The sequence below is a fragment of the Salmo salar genome, chromosome 26 (genome assembly GCF_965601325.2).
Source record: "Salmo salar chromosome 26, fSalSal1, whole genome shotgun sequence".
Lineage (NCBI taxonomy): Eukaryota > Metazoa > Chordata > Actinopteri > Salmoniformes > Salmonidae > Salmo > Salmo salar.
Genome location: NC_138316.1, coordinates 19,315,212 through 19,328,834, shown reverse-complemented (window position 1 = coordinate 19,328,834; position 13,623 = coordinate 19,315,212). Strand labels below are relative to the sequence as shown.

The window sequence follows — 13,623 nt, the reverse complement described above, 5'->3', positions numbered from 1 at the left end:
GGCAAACTCCAAGTGGGCTGTCATGTGCCTTTTACTGAGGAGTGGCTTCCGTCTGGCCATTCTACCATAAAGGCCTAATTGGTGGAGTGCTGCAGAGATTGTTGTCTTTCTGGAAGGTTCTTCCATCTCCACAGAGGAACTCTAGAGCTCTGTCAGTGTGACCATCGGGTTCTTGGTCACCTCACCTGACCAAGGCCCTTCTCCCCCGATTGCTCAGCTTGGTGGTTCTAGGTGGTTCCAAACTTCTTCCATTTAAGAATTATGGAGGCCACTGTGCTCTTAGGGACATTCAATGCTGCAGACATTTTTTGGTATCTTTCACCAGATCTGTGTCTTGGAGCTCTACAGACAATTCCTTCAACCTCATGGCTTGGTTTTTGCTCTGACATCCAATGTCAACTGTGGGACCTTATATAGACAGGTGTGTGTCTTTCCAAATCATGTCCAATCAATTTAATTTACAAGTTGTAGAAACATCTCAAGGATGATGAATGGAAACTGGATGCACCTAAGCTCAATTTTGAGTCTCATAGCAAAGAGTCTGAATAGTTATTTACATAAGGTTTTTATGGGGTTTGTTGCAACCATTTCTAAAAACCTGTTTTTGCTTTGTCATTATGGGGTGTTGTGTGTAGATTGCTGATTAATTATTTGTATTTAATCCATTTTAGAATACTGCTGTAAGTGGAAAAAAATGTGGAAAAAGTCAATGGGTCTGAATACTTTCCGAAGGGACTTGTATATTGAACATAAATATAAAACATGTGGATGTCAATTAAGGCAGCCCCCCGCACCTCTGATTCAGAGGGTGTGGGTTAAATGCGGAAGACACATTTTAGTTGAATTCACTCAGTTGTAAAACTGACTAGGTTTCCCCATTCCCCTTTAAAGTGTTGGTACCATGTTTCATGAGCTGAAATATAAGGTTCCAGAAATGTTCCATATGCACAAAAAGTTTATTTCTCTCAAATTTTGTGCACAGAATTGGTTTACATCCCTATTAGTGAGCATTTATCATTTTCCAAGATAAACCTTCCACCTGACCGGTGTGGCATATCAACAAGCTGATTAAACAGCATCATTACACAGGTGCACCTTGTGCTGGAGACAATAAAAGGCCACTCTAAAATGTGCATTTTGTTACACAACACAATGTCACAGATACAACTGGCATGCTGACTGCAGGAATGTCCACCAGAGCTGTTGCCAGAGAGTAGAATGTTATTTTCTCTGCCATTCGCCAACTCCGTCATTTCAGAGAATTTGGCAGTACGTCTAACTGGCCTCACAACCGCAGACCACTTGTAACCACACCAGCCCAGGACCTCCACAGCTGGCTTCTTCACCTGCGGGATCGTCTGAGACCAGCCACCCGGACAGCTGATGAAACTGTGGGTTTGCACAACCGAAGAACTTCTGCACTTGTCAGAACCCGTCTCAGGGAAGTTCATCTGCATGCTCTTTGTCCCCACCAGGGTCTTGACCTGACTGCAGGTCAACGTCATAGCCACTTCAATGGCCACTGGCATGCTGGAGAAGTGTGCTCTTCATGGATAAATCCCGGGTTTCAACTGTACTGGGCAATGGCAGACAGAATATATGGTGTCATGTGGGTGAGCGGTTTGCTGCTCTCAACGTTATGAACAGTGTCCCATGATGGTGGTGGGGTTATGGTATGGGCAAGCATAAGCTATAAACGAACATAATTACATTGTATCAATGGCAATTTGAATGCACAGAGGTACCATGAGATCCCGAGGCCCATTGCCGAGCCATTGAACCGCTGCCATCAACCACGTTTCAGCATAATGCACAGCCCCAATGCACAAGGATCTGTACACAATTCCTGGAAACTGAACATGTCCCAGTTCTTCCATGGCCTGCATACTCACCAGATGTCACCCATTGAGCATGTTTGGGATGCTCTGGATCGACGTGTATGACAGCGTGTTCCCTTTTCCCGCCAATATCCAGCAACTTCGCAGAGCCTTTGAAGAGTGGTACAACATACCACAATCAGCTCCATGCAAAGGAGATGTGTTGTGCTGCATGAGGCAAAAGGTGGTCACACCAGATCTGACTGGTTTTCTGATCCATGCCCCTGACCTTTAGGCCTAGATTAAGAATCTAGGAATTCCACAATCAACCACCAAAAAAAACCTCAACCACATTCCCATTCACTTTTAGAAGGCTGGAGAATTGCTCATATGTCAATCACAAGGTTCTGGTTGAGCTAGCAAGGAAACTAACTTGCACAGTAAACTATTCGGAGCCGGTAGACGTGCCAAGGATGCCACATTCTATTGAGATTTTGTAGATCGACTGCTTTGTGGAAAAAAGCCATTTCATATTTAGGAATTCAAAGTACGGGGAAAAAAACCCTTTGAAGGTAACCACCACTGACTTTACGTCACCTAATCTTAATGGGTTCTTATGAAATTAATGAATATCGCAGTAATTTAAGATAAATGATAGTTTGTGGATGAATTTACTTTTGCCATGCGCCTAATGAATTTTTTGGCTTAAGGACTATTGTTCATTTGACTTGGAGACGATTCAAAAAGGCCACTTCCATAGAGTATAGCTCATATTCAGGAGACTGGTTTCCACATACAACTTAAATGCCAGGGTGAGGGATTTACAATGTAGCACAACCACCACCTGCTGGTAGTGACTGGGCAAGATAAATTCCATCCATTGGTCTCTTTGGCAACAGTCAACACTCGATTTAATGTTCACATTGATGCCTGTATTTCTATAATCCATCAAATGTGATAATTGAAATACTAAAGCATGAAAACCAATTTTTCAAATGTACAAAAGTTGAGTGTTTAACGTCATTGATCAGAAATGTCTCCACAAGTGCAATAAAAATTAAGAGTACAAGATGAGATGGTAACAAACATGACCCTTCATACTGAAAAATGACCACTGGAATTATACACGTTTTTATTTTGGAAAGTTCCATAGAAACTAACGGTTTATTTCTTCTTGTCAATACTCTCCGCTTCTGCCTCCTTTGCCCTCTTGGCACGGATGCCGAAGAGACGAGCATTGGCACGGGCCATACGCAGGCTGGCGAAAGCCTTGAAGTTCTTCTCATCCTCAGAAATCACCCTGGCCTTCTCCTTCTTGTGCACCTGCAGCAGAGGGAGAAGACACCCAATTACAACAATGTTGATGTAAAGATATACTCATCAAGAGTAGAAGGGCTAGTAGAATGGCATTTCAGTCAAAGAGAGAAAGTCAAATACAATGAATGAATGGATTAACAGAGTCCCATGTCATTACTCAATGCCTTAATTATGTATGTGTCCACTTCTGTAAGTTAAGGCCCAGCACAATCTGTCAGTCATCAGATAATAGGTTCAAAGAGAATCATCAAGGTAATACAGAGATTCCGGAGAATTTGTCATCACTTGACTGCTGATAGAGCTCTAACATACGTGTTCAATACATATACTCAAGAAACATCCTAATATCTCAATTATGACCTGGTCTTCCCATTTACAGACAATAACCCTAATCAGTGTTCAGTGTATTTTAAAGAAAATGAACTTATTTTTTGGGGGGTGAATCAAGTGATATGAATGTGTGATACGTACATTCTTGATGGGCATGACAGCACCAGAGAGCTGCGTGGCCATCTTGATTTCCTCCTCCTGGAGAAAGGGAAAGGTTTTAATATGCGCAGGAAAAGTAACATCTACCATGTGCACATTCAAGACGGTACAGTCAATCTAAAATGCTATTGGGGTGAAGAGATTTCAAACATTTAATTTCACACCAACTGAATCTAAATCTACAACAGTGCACAAACAAAGTAGTCACATAAGTTGTAGTCCAGATAACCATGCAGATCTGTTGTGTGTAAACAATATTTTAAATGACATTCCAACACTGTCCACCAATATGTCTAAGACAGTATTATCTATAGCACAAACGTCTGGTTAATATCCTGCCCCTGCAGATCATTGTTACTCCGCACAAAAAGCAGTAAAAACACTTCAAAACCTTCAGACCTGCTTGAAGCCCAATTTCCACACCTTAACTCCAAAAGTTTCTAACATGTCGTTTCAGAAACTACAGAATGGGCACTGGACACACGAACCCGGCAGTCATCAGATAATAGGTTCAAATGTAATCATCAAGGTAGTACAGAGATTCCGGAGAATTTGTCATCACTTGACTGCTGGCACAGTGCTGCTCACGATCCAGGTTTCATCACAATTTCAATCATTGCCCCAGTTCTGAGCTAATTTTGTAAAATCACTTTTAACAGGGAATGTTATACATGACTGCTGAAGTCTTCACACTGAAATTATTTAACATCTGACCTTCAAATTAAGCAATCACTTTGACAATATGGTTATGCGTGCCCATATGTCTATAAACACAACCCAATGTTCTTTGACTGACACTTACAGTGCTGTCTCCCTTCTTGGGTGCGGAGGCCTTCCTGGGGAAGAGGATGAGTTTGGAGCGGTACTCTTTCAGGCGCTGTACATTGGCCTGCAGGGACTCCGATGACCTGTTGCGACGGCGGGTGTCAACCGAGATGCCAATGGTGCGGGCTGTCTTCTTGTGGATTCCGGCGGCCTAGAATACAAAGCACATGCAAGACAGTGAACCAAATATTTAAGGAATGTTGGACATTTAGTTGCTAGCCATGCCTGGAATTTTAGGAGTGTGAAGGCTTGCACATAATTCAATACAAGATTGCTACATTCAGACAAAAAAAGCCTATCAAACAAATGGGTTAATAACTGGCTTGAGTCCAAAGTTAATCAATTGACTAGCTTTGGGGAAAAAAAATGTATATGCACAGCACACATTAAAAAAAGCAGACATCAGCAAAATGATTAAATTTGAATCATCAAGGAGGTAGAGATTCCGGAGATTTGTCGTCACTTGACTGCTGTAAAAGGTTCTAGTAGTCTGCAAGCCAAAATATATTCAATAAACTCACACCCGTCTTTCAGGCTGTTCAGTCTTACAACATACTAACACTGCCTAAGCCTGTAGGTTATTATTCAAAAGGTAAATGTACTGTTAAGTTTCCTCTTACCTTGAGCTCCTCCAGGGTGAAGCCACGTCCGGCACGCACCTTGGTGTGATACCTGATGGTGGGACACCTGACTTGAGGCCTGAGGGGACCAGCCACAGGACGTGGAGCAATACGACGAGCCTTGATTTGACGGGCCTTCCGCCTGAAAAATTAGGATGTTCTTAAACTCAGCAAAAAAAAGAAACATCTTCACTGTCAAGTGTGCTTATTTTCAGCAAACTTAACATGTGTAAATATTTGTATGAACATAAGATTCAACAACTGAGACGAACTGAACAAGTTCCACAGACATGTGACTAACAGAAATTGAATGTGTCCCTGAACAGGGGGGGGGGGGGGGTCAAAATCAAAAGTCGGTCACTGCAGCTGGTGGCCACACCAGATACTAAGTCCTGCAGTGCATCTCCTCATGGACTGCACCAGATTTGCCAGTTCTTGCTGTGAGATGCTACCCCAGTCTTCCACCTGCAAGTTACCAGACATTTCTGGGGGGAATGGCCCTAGCACTCACCCTCCGATTTAACAGGTCCCAGGCGTGCTCAACGGGATGGAGATCCAGGCTCGTCGCTGGCCATGGCAGAACACTGACATTCCTGTCTTGCAGGAAATCACTCAGAATGAGCAGTATGGAATTGTCATGCTGGAGGGTCATGTCTGGGTGAGTCTGCAGGAAGGGCACTACATGAGGGAGGAGGATGTCTTCCCTGTAACACACAGTATTGATTTTGCCTGCAATGACAAGCTCAGTCCGATGATGCTGTGACACTGCCCCAGACCATGACGGACCCTCCACCTCGATCCCGCTCCAGAGTACAGGCCTCGGTGTAACGCTCATGTAACAGTGTAGGTTCCGTCCCTCTCTTCGCCCCAACCCGGGCTCGAACCAGGGACCCTCGCACACATCAACAACTGACACCCCACGAAGCATCGTTACCCATCGCGCCACAAAAGCTGCGGCCCTTGCAACGCAAGGGGAAACCCTACTACAAGTCTGAGTGACGTCACTGATTGAAACCCTATTAGCGAGCACCACCGCTAACTAACTAGCCATTTCACATCGGTTACACTCATTCATTCGACGATAAACACGAATCCGATCATAAATCCGACAAAACCGCGACTCGTCAGTGAAGAGCACCTTTTGCGAGTCCTGTCTGGTCCAGCGACGGTGGGTTTGTGCCCATAGGCGACGTTGTTGCCGGTGATGTCTGGTGAGGACCTGCCTTACAACAGGCCTACAAGCCCTCAGTCCAGACTCTCTCAGCCTATTGCTGACAGTCTGAGCACTGATGGAGGAATTGTGCATTCCTGGTGTAACTCGGGCAGTTGTTGCCGCCATCCTGTACCTGTGTCGCAGGTGTAATGTCCGGATGTACCAATCCTGTGCAGGTGTTGTTACACGTGGTCTGCCACTGCGAGGACGATCAGCTGTCCGTCCTGTCTCCCTGTAGCGCTGTCTTAGGCGTCTCACAGTCCGGACATTGCAATTTATTGCCCTGGCCACATCTGCAGTCCTCATGCCTCCTTGCAGCATGCCTAAGGCACGTTCACACAGATGAGCAGGGACCCTGGGCATCTTTGTTTTGGTGTTTATCAGTCAGTAGAAAGGCCTCTAGTGTCCTAAGTTTTCATAAGTGAACTTAATTGCCTACCATCTGTAAGCTGTTAGTGTCTTAACGACCGTTCCACAGGTGCATGTTCATTAATTATAGTTAATTGAACAAGCATGCGAAACAGTGTTTAAACCCTTTACAATGAAAATGTGTAGTAATTTGGATTTTTACAAATTATCTTTGAAAGACATGGTCCTGAAAAAGGGACGTCTCTTTTTTGCTGAGTTTATATAGCAAGTTATATTTGAATGACCTCCATCACCTACATACAGCCGCAGGCATGTCATGCACAGCTACACAACAAAATTACACCATAGCCATCATTCAATCCACACTGCTACCTAACCAACTAGGTTAGTCACATAACCATGCTAGTTAATACCTGGTAGGTTTGCATACATTAGACATTTGAAACTTAAGCCAGATCAACCGAAAGATACAATTTATCCAACCATTATACTTTACGTAACCAAAGTAACTAATCAAGGCCTACCTGCGAGTCTTCCTTGCGGGCTGGTTGAACCAGGTGCGCACCCTCGTCTGCCAGTCTTTGTGGAAGTGTGGGTTCAAAAGCATGCCATTCCGGCTGGGTGCCATGGTTGCCTACTTCCCTGAAACAGAAGTTAATGTTAACACATGTAGGGGTAGAAGGTAATCACATTTAGCAATAAGATCAGCCCATCCAACAGAGGAAAAGAAAAATGGCTGACGAAGTGCTTAATAGGCTAAATGTTAGCCATCACGTCAAGGCTAGCTGGGGTGCAACAATGAATTCCAACACAAACAGATGTATATTTTACTGTGATAATGACTCCGTAATTACTGGAGTTCATTGTCGATAATATAGACCATTATCGATAGGTTGGTGATAATGAAACACTTGTAATGTCACTGACAACACAGACATACATGCGTCTACAACCCAGATAGGTTGACTACTAAACCTATCTGGGTCGCCTTTATTTAGCCTTTAGCTCAACAAACTGGTCAATAGTCATATATTCTGAACGACAACATCATCAACTTTCGCAATAAATGCATAAAAGTCACATCATCGTCGATATATTTGAGGATGAAGACCGATTTCATTTGAAAAATAGTGAGCTTATTTCTACATACCGTCTGGGGCGGAAAATGGCCGAAAGGAAAAAGGAAGTTCTAAAATTGTGCATTGTGGGATATATAGATGGCAGCCAATGGTAGACGCAATGGAGTGTCAACCGGATGTACTAAAATTCACGTGTGAAGAGTTTGATTAAAAAAATATTATCTTGTTCAGGATGCATTCAGATCGAATTAGCTTTTTGTACGTTTTTTTGTTAGTAAACCAAATCTTATTGGTTCTGGCATAATGCTGAGTAATAACGTGCTTTGTATACCCTATTCAAACCCCAATACAACACATATTGAAACAACCAGTATGCATGCATGACAGATTATTTGTTCTATAACTAATGGTCGTCCACCCAAATCAAGATTTATATGTAGGTACACCACAAGGGGTCACTGCAGTCGCACAATAAAGTTACACACATTTCACTTACGGGACCTGTTTCAGACAGCCAATTTCTCTGAGTATCTCCCAATTTTCCATTCTCATTGTTGTAATAATCATTATGAATGACATGTTTTCATTATAGGAGTGTTGTGCATCAAAATATTTAACCCTAATACGTTCTTGAAATCATATGCGAAACACTTTTTTTTAAAGTGCACACAAACAACAGCAACAGCATCACTTTGCTCATTGTGTCAAGAGAGGACCATCCCGAAAGGATATTTTCTATCCGACAGCCAAATTGTATTCTCCTGTAAAAGTAGTAAAGCCCCATTCAGTTACAGGTTAAATAAAAATAAAACAAAGTCAAAGATATGCTCAGTTTCTCTGCTGCACCGATCCTGTGGCCACTTTTGCCATTAATCATTGATCAATCACCCCTTGCACCTCAAATCGATCTTAATAATCGAAGGGCAAAGGTCAAGATGTGCCTAGCTTCAATGTAGCAACGAGAAGTGCTTCTCTAGCTCTCTGGCTTTTCACCAATTAGGCATCAGAACAAAAAGGTCTAGTTTAAAGCAGGGTAATTTCTAGGAATAGGTCCACACATACCCTTCAGAGTATGGGAAACTTTCCTTTAATGTAAACTACTGTTCAATTAACTGACTGGGTTGATTATGTGTTAATAAATCATTGATGATACTGTGCAGATATATTAAATGTGTTAATATCACTTGAGTGTAACGTTTAGTTACCATTAGCTTGAATGACTTGGGTTGAAAAATACAGCAGCAGCATATCAAATTAAATTTTATTGGCCACATACAGTCTAGCAGAGGTTATAGCAGGTGCAGCAAAATGCTTGGGTTCCCATCTCTTAACAATGCCATAAAAATGTCAAACAAGTACACAAATAATTAAAAAATATATATGAATGTCAGGACAAATCCAGGTAACCCAAATAACACTGAGTAATCCAAATGCAATCTATGCATATATAGGCCTACACCAAAAATATATACTAAGAATGATATGTATAGCAGTAGATATTAGTGAGCTATGTCTACAATCACAGGCAGTGTGTACAAACAGCACAACAAAAATGCAATATATTGCATCTGACATATTCCTGATGTCAGATGTTACCTCAAAATAGGAAAATATCCCAAATAGAATTGATTCTTGCTTAATTTGTGCTTTAGTCTTTTGTTCTAAAGAAGGTTATCTTGCTGAAAAATGTGAATCTACAAGTGTGGGAGTCTTTGGAAGTGTCAGGCTGCCAGCCAAGTTTTGGTTTTGACTAGTCTTGCATTGCCAGACATCAAATTAAGTTTTGACTATTAGATAATGACTTAAGGTGGTTTATGTAAAGCAAGTGAATAGTACTGTATTCCATCCTTCCCACCAGATGGAATAAAAAAGCCATAATGAAAAAAAACAATGGATTGTAGGTTGTATTTATTGTATCTGACTTCTCATTTCCGATCACTTTCCAACCTGTTGCCACTTCTCTGCATTTTTTTCAGTTCAAACTAAGCACCTGAAGAAATCAACCCTTATTGTTGTGCCAACAGGATTTATCGTTGTGCCAACAGGACATGGGAACAAACCCTTCAGGTTGTCTTGTGGTTTGATCAGCAAAAGCACCTAGGTGAGCATTGTTAATTAACACTTTGGTTATCTTGGTGATTAAACAATTACAGTCAAAATAAATATGGCAACTTTATAGAATCTCATTTTATCTGAGATTTTACAGCCAGTCCAGATAGGATTAGTGTGAAAGACCTGTAATCATCATTAAAAAGAATAAGAAAAAAGAAAAAAAAAAAAAGAACATGGAGAGTCGAGCAGTCTACTCATCAAGTGATTTGATCAATTTCTCATAGGAGCCATCGTCCATGAGGCCATCAAGTTCTGCAGGGTTGTCAATAGTCATCTTAATTAGCCAGCCTGGAAGTCAAAGGAGAACAACCATCAGTAAAATTGTCAGGAGGGGGGATTAATAAGTGTGTTAAATGAGTATTCACCCCCACAAAAAAAAAAAAAATAATAATAATAATAATAATAATAATAATAATTCGCATAAGGTGGCAAGTACCATAGCGGTTAAGAGCATTGGCCCAGTAATCAAATGGTCGCTGGTTCGAAACCCAAAGCTGAATAGGTGAAAAATCTGTTGATATGGCCTTGAGCAAAACAACCCTAATTTGCTCCTGTAATTCGCTCTGGATAAGAGCGTCTGCTAAATTACTAAAATGTCAAACAAGCGTATCAACTGATTTGTCTTGTCGAAGATACTCACCCCCTTCGTAGCAGGATTTATTCACTAGTCCAGGGTTGTCTGCCAGCTCTGTGTTGATTTCAGTTACCTCTCCAGTCAGTGGAGAGTACAGCTCACTAGCAGCCTTCACACTTTCCAAAGCACCAAACTCCTCTGAAACACAAGCAAAGGACATGCATGACCCTCTTTATTGGCAACAAAGCTCGAAGTCACAAGAGTCATTTACTTGTGGGAGGAAACTTAAATCTGAAAAGAATCTCACCCATTTGTTCAAGTTTTTGCCCCACCTCAGGGAGTCCACAATACACCACATCACCTAATGCTTCCTACAATGGAGGGACACAAATTCTAACATTTTAGCAGCTACACAGAATTTGCAACACAAAATATTAATATTTGAATTACACATTGAGGAAATTCTGGGAAAGCATAAAATAAGGCCAATGTAAGTTCAAGTTCTTGCACAAATATCAGATTGGCCCTCAAATTTTAAGCCAGGCATAATACAAGTAATCAATTACCCTAAACAATAGTCATGCATATGTAACATTTTCATTCTGGTATATGTCTTTGTATTGCAGGACAAAGTACAAAGTTCCAAAATAAATCTCTCAAGACAATACAGGCATTATGTAGCCCAATAAATGTCAGATTATCAGTAATTTAGAAACACAACAGCACACTAAATCATTGATAAAAATACCAACCAAACTGCATACCTGTGCAAATTTGCTGATGCCAACTGTGCCAACTCCTCCCTCTACTCGTACCCACTCATGCTTGTCTGTGAATTTGAGGGCTGTAAAAATAGACATTCGCATCAGATAATGGGATGCATATGCATAGAAAAACAGCAGACTAATGTTCAAACTAATAATGTATTAGTACACTACACTGACTAGTTGACATGGCCATAATCTAAAAAAAAAAAACTAAAATGTCTAAGTTTTCTGTGTTCTATGAGTACACCACCATCAATTTAGGGTTTCCAAACTCTAGTGGGTGGGTGGGGGGTGGGGGGCAACCTAACTAAGTACCCATCCTAAACCACACATTGCCCTTGTTATTAACTGTCCAAAAGACACTAATGTACTATGGACCAGAGCCAAAAAGTTCTGTGCAAAACAACAAACCTCATTTAATATACTGAAAGGTGGCAAAAGATACCATTCATGCACTGCCCCACATTCAGCCCTGTAATGTCAAACAAGATGTGAATTGTATTACTATCACCATTGTGATGTCAATTGCTCATACAATGTACCAGCATTCTCTAGCTATTACTGTACATTGTAGTATGGTTGTACAGTGTGAGTGGTGGGAGGGAGCACACACACATTTAAACATCCTTCCTCTAATCTGCTATGTGGGCTGTTAATTCTATTAAATAGTAATATTTTATATTTTTTGGGACAAATATGTAATCCACAGTTCAAGCAAGAAACATTAAAACATGGTTTATGTCAAACGCTGTCAATTTTCCCCGATACGCTGGGGAGGAATTAAATGCCTCAACAGTTTCCAATGCTAGCATCAGATCATGCAGAAAAATACAGGTTTGAACCAGATTGTGAATTGTGCAAAATGCTGAGGCATGGCTGGTTTGTCTGAAAGACAAGAGAGCCTTACCTTAATGGAGATTTTCAATATAATTTCTAGACTAAACCACCACCCACAAATTACACCATGCATGCATTTGCTGACTACAAATTTTGTAAATATGCTAAATATAGATGTATGCAGATGTATGCTCAAATGTGTTACTCCTGACCAGCATTTGACTTGCCTACGTCCAAACTCGTGCGTGATTTGCTCTATGTAATTATCCATTACATTGGGGCAAGAGACTATGGGTGTCTTGAGTGCCAAACAAGCCCTAATGTGTTTTTTAAGACCGCGGAAAGCAGACCCAGCAAATAATTGCAAGGTCAAGTTAAACCTCTGATAAACAATGTTTTACAGTGTAGTCTAAGAAAATGAAAACTTTAATCGACCTGGCTTCTTTTGGGGACATCCCAGATTGCAGTTTATGGAAAGCGACCATATAATAAAAAAGGTCACGGTTAAAAACCAACCTAACGCGGGGACTTGTTCGACAGGCTGGTCAGGGAATCTCAAAATTCCATAAAAACAAAATCCTTTGATTTCTGTCTGGGAATAACGAGAGAATAGTTTACTTTTAGACCACGTAACTGCCAACATTTGGCTACTTTTTATTTGACCCATCGACCAAACTTTATCGTAGCAGGGCATGCGCCCTAAACTGTTTACAAAACTGGACATGCTGACCACAAAATAATATAAAAATCGCAGTTCACGCTCGCTCTCTCACTGACGTGTAAAAATGTACAGTGGGAAAGTGACCAAAACAGTGTGCGATTATTCCCCCTCTGTGACTGGAATGTGTAGCCACAGACCCGTAAATTACATAAATTGTGATGTTGATAAATCTAGCGTGCAACACCGAGTGCGCCAATTTGGGCAACATTGTAACAAATTGTTACCTGTGGACAGTGGTGAGGCGGTGCTCAGTGTCTGCGTGGTGTTGGCCTTCCATAAGAGCCGACTTGCGGATATCTGTACAGGTCGAGAACGCTGAATCAGTACTGGGGAAAAGTTTGCAGTAAGGCACCGGAACGCTGCTCTCATCGCCATCTTCACAGTGTCGGCCGAAATGATTACACATGCAATTGACTGAGTGGAACGCGCACCATCACCCTTTGCGCGCTCTCGACATGAAATAGAAGCGGCTTTTCAGCAGAACTTTGTGGAAGTTGCACAGTATTTACCAATAAGGTTTTTCCTTATATGGATACTCTCAAGGCGTAACAGATGCACAACAGAATATTTAGGATACTAATGGCTTTTTCGCATAGTTGGTAGTGTTAGATCTTCTTCAGTGTACACTGCATCTTTATGGCATTGTGGAACTAACCATAAGGTTTTGGGCGCGTTCCTCTGCCCAGGCGTTGCTGAAGCATGCCATATTTTACACCGCCTGGAAATGTATTTTAACTATCATCTCATCACAATGTTAGATCAGTCAATCGACGACAGTCGATGCCGTAGCACGCAACCATTGGTTGATTCATGCAACGTCTGAACAGGTGAAGGCGACCATTCTCATTATGCTTGGTAGGTTGTAGAAACTGGGTTATGACTA

The 13,623-nt window shown here is 41.5% G+C and overlaps 2 protein-coding genes and 2 non-coding genes across 4 annotated transcripts; all 4 read right to left on the bottom strand.

The window, feature by feature from the left end:
• Nucleotides 1-2,932: 2,932 nt before the first annotated feature.
• Nucleotides 2,933-7,884, bottom strand: LOC106587182 (large ribosomal subunit protein eL13). Its single transcript, XM_014175271.3, has 6 exons — nt 7,801-7,884; nt 7,175-7,292; nt 5,069-5,210; nt 4,426-4,599; nt 3,606-3,662; nt 2,933-3,140 (listed from the first exon to the last, which is right to left on the bottom strand). Exons 2-6 carry the CDS (start codon nt 7,276-7,278, stop codon nt 2,982-2,984), a joined length of 636 nt encoding a protein of 211 aa, XP_014030746.1. The 5' UTR covers nt 7,279-7,292; nt 7,801-7,884; the 3' UTR covers nt 2,933-2,981.
• Nucleotides 3,334-3,418, bottom strand: LOC123730862 (small nucleolar RNA MBII-202). The gene has a single exon (XR_006762313.1). It is a non-coding gene; the product is annotated as a small nucleolar RNA MBII-202 (small nucleolar RNA).
• On the bottom strand, nt 4,101-4,184 carry LOC123730860 (small nucleolar RNA MBII-202). The gene has a single exon (XR_006762312.1). It is a non-coding gene; the product is annotated as a small nucleolar RNA MBII-202 (small nucleolar RNA).
• Nucleotides 7,885-9,793: 1,909 nt separating the features above from the next.
• LOC106587183 (glycine cleavage system H protein, mitochondrial) lies at nt 9,794-13,213 on the bottom strand. Its single transcript, XM_014175272.3, has 5 exons — nt 12,965-13,213; nt 11,180-11,259; nt 10,723-10,786; nt 10,482-10,613; nt 9,794-10,129 (listed from the first exon to the last, which is right to left on the bottom strand). The coding sequence occupies exons 1-5, from the start codon at nt 13,113-13,115 to the stop codon at nt 10,032-10,034; spliced, it is 525 nt and encodes a 174-aa protein (XP_014030747.1). The 5' UTR covers nt 13,116-13,213; the 3' UTR covers nt 9,794-10,031.
• Nucleotides 13,214-13,623: the final 410 nt, after the last annotated feature.

Coding starts and splice junctions, on each gene's coding strand:
- LOC106587183 (XM_014175272.3), bottom strand. CDS start 13,115: ATGGCGATGAGAGCAGCGTTCCGGTGCCTTACTGCAAACTTTTCCCCA. Junction 11,260..12,964: donor CGCCTCACCACTGTCCACAG/GTAACAATTTGT, acceptor CTATTTTTACAG/CCCTCAAATTCACAGACAAG. Junction 10,614..10,722: donor GCAAAAACTTGAACAAATGG/GTGAGATTCTTT, acceptor CTTGTGTTTCAG/AGGAGTTTGGTGCTTTGGAA.
- LOC106587182 (XM_014175271.3), bottom strand. CDS start 7,278: ATGGCACCCAGCCGGAATGGCATGCTTTTGAACCCACACTTCCACAAA. Junction 5,211..7,174: donor CCCGCAAGGAAGACTCGCAG/GTAGGCCTTGAT, acceptor CTAATTTTTCAG/GCGGAAGGCCCGTCAAATCA. Junction 3,141..3,605: donor CTGTCATGCCCATCAAGAAT/GTACGTATCACA, acceptor CCTCTGCTGCAG/GTGCACAAGAAGGAGAAGGC.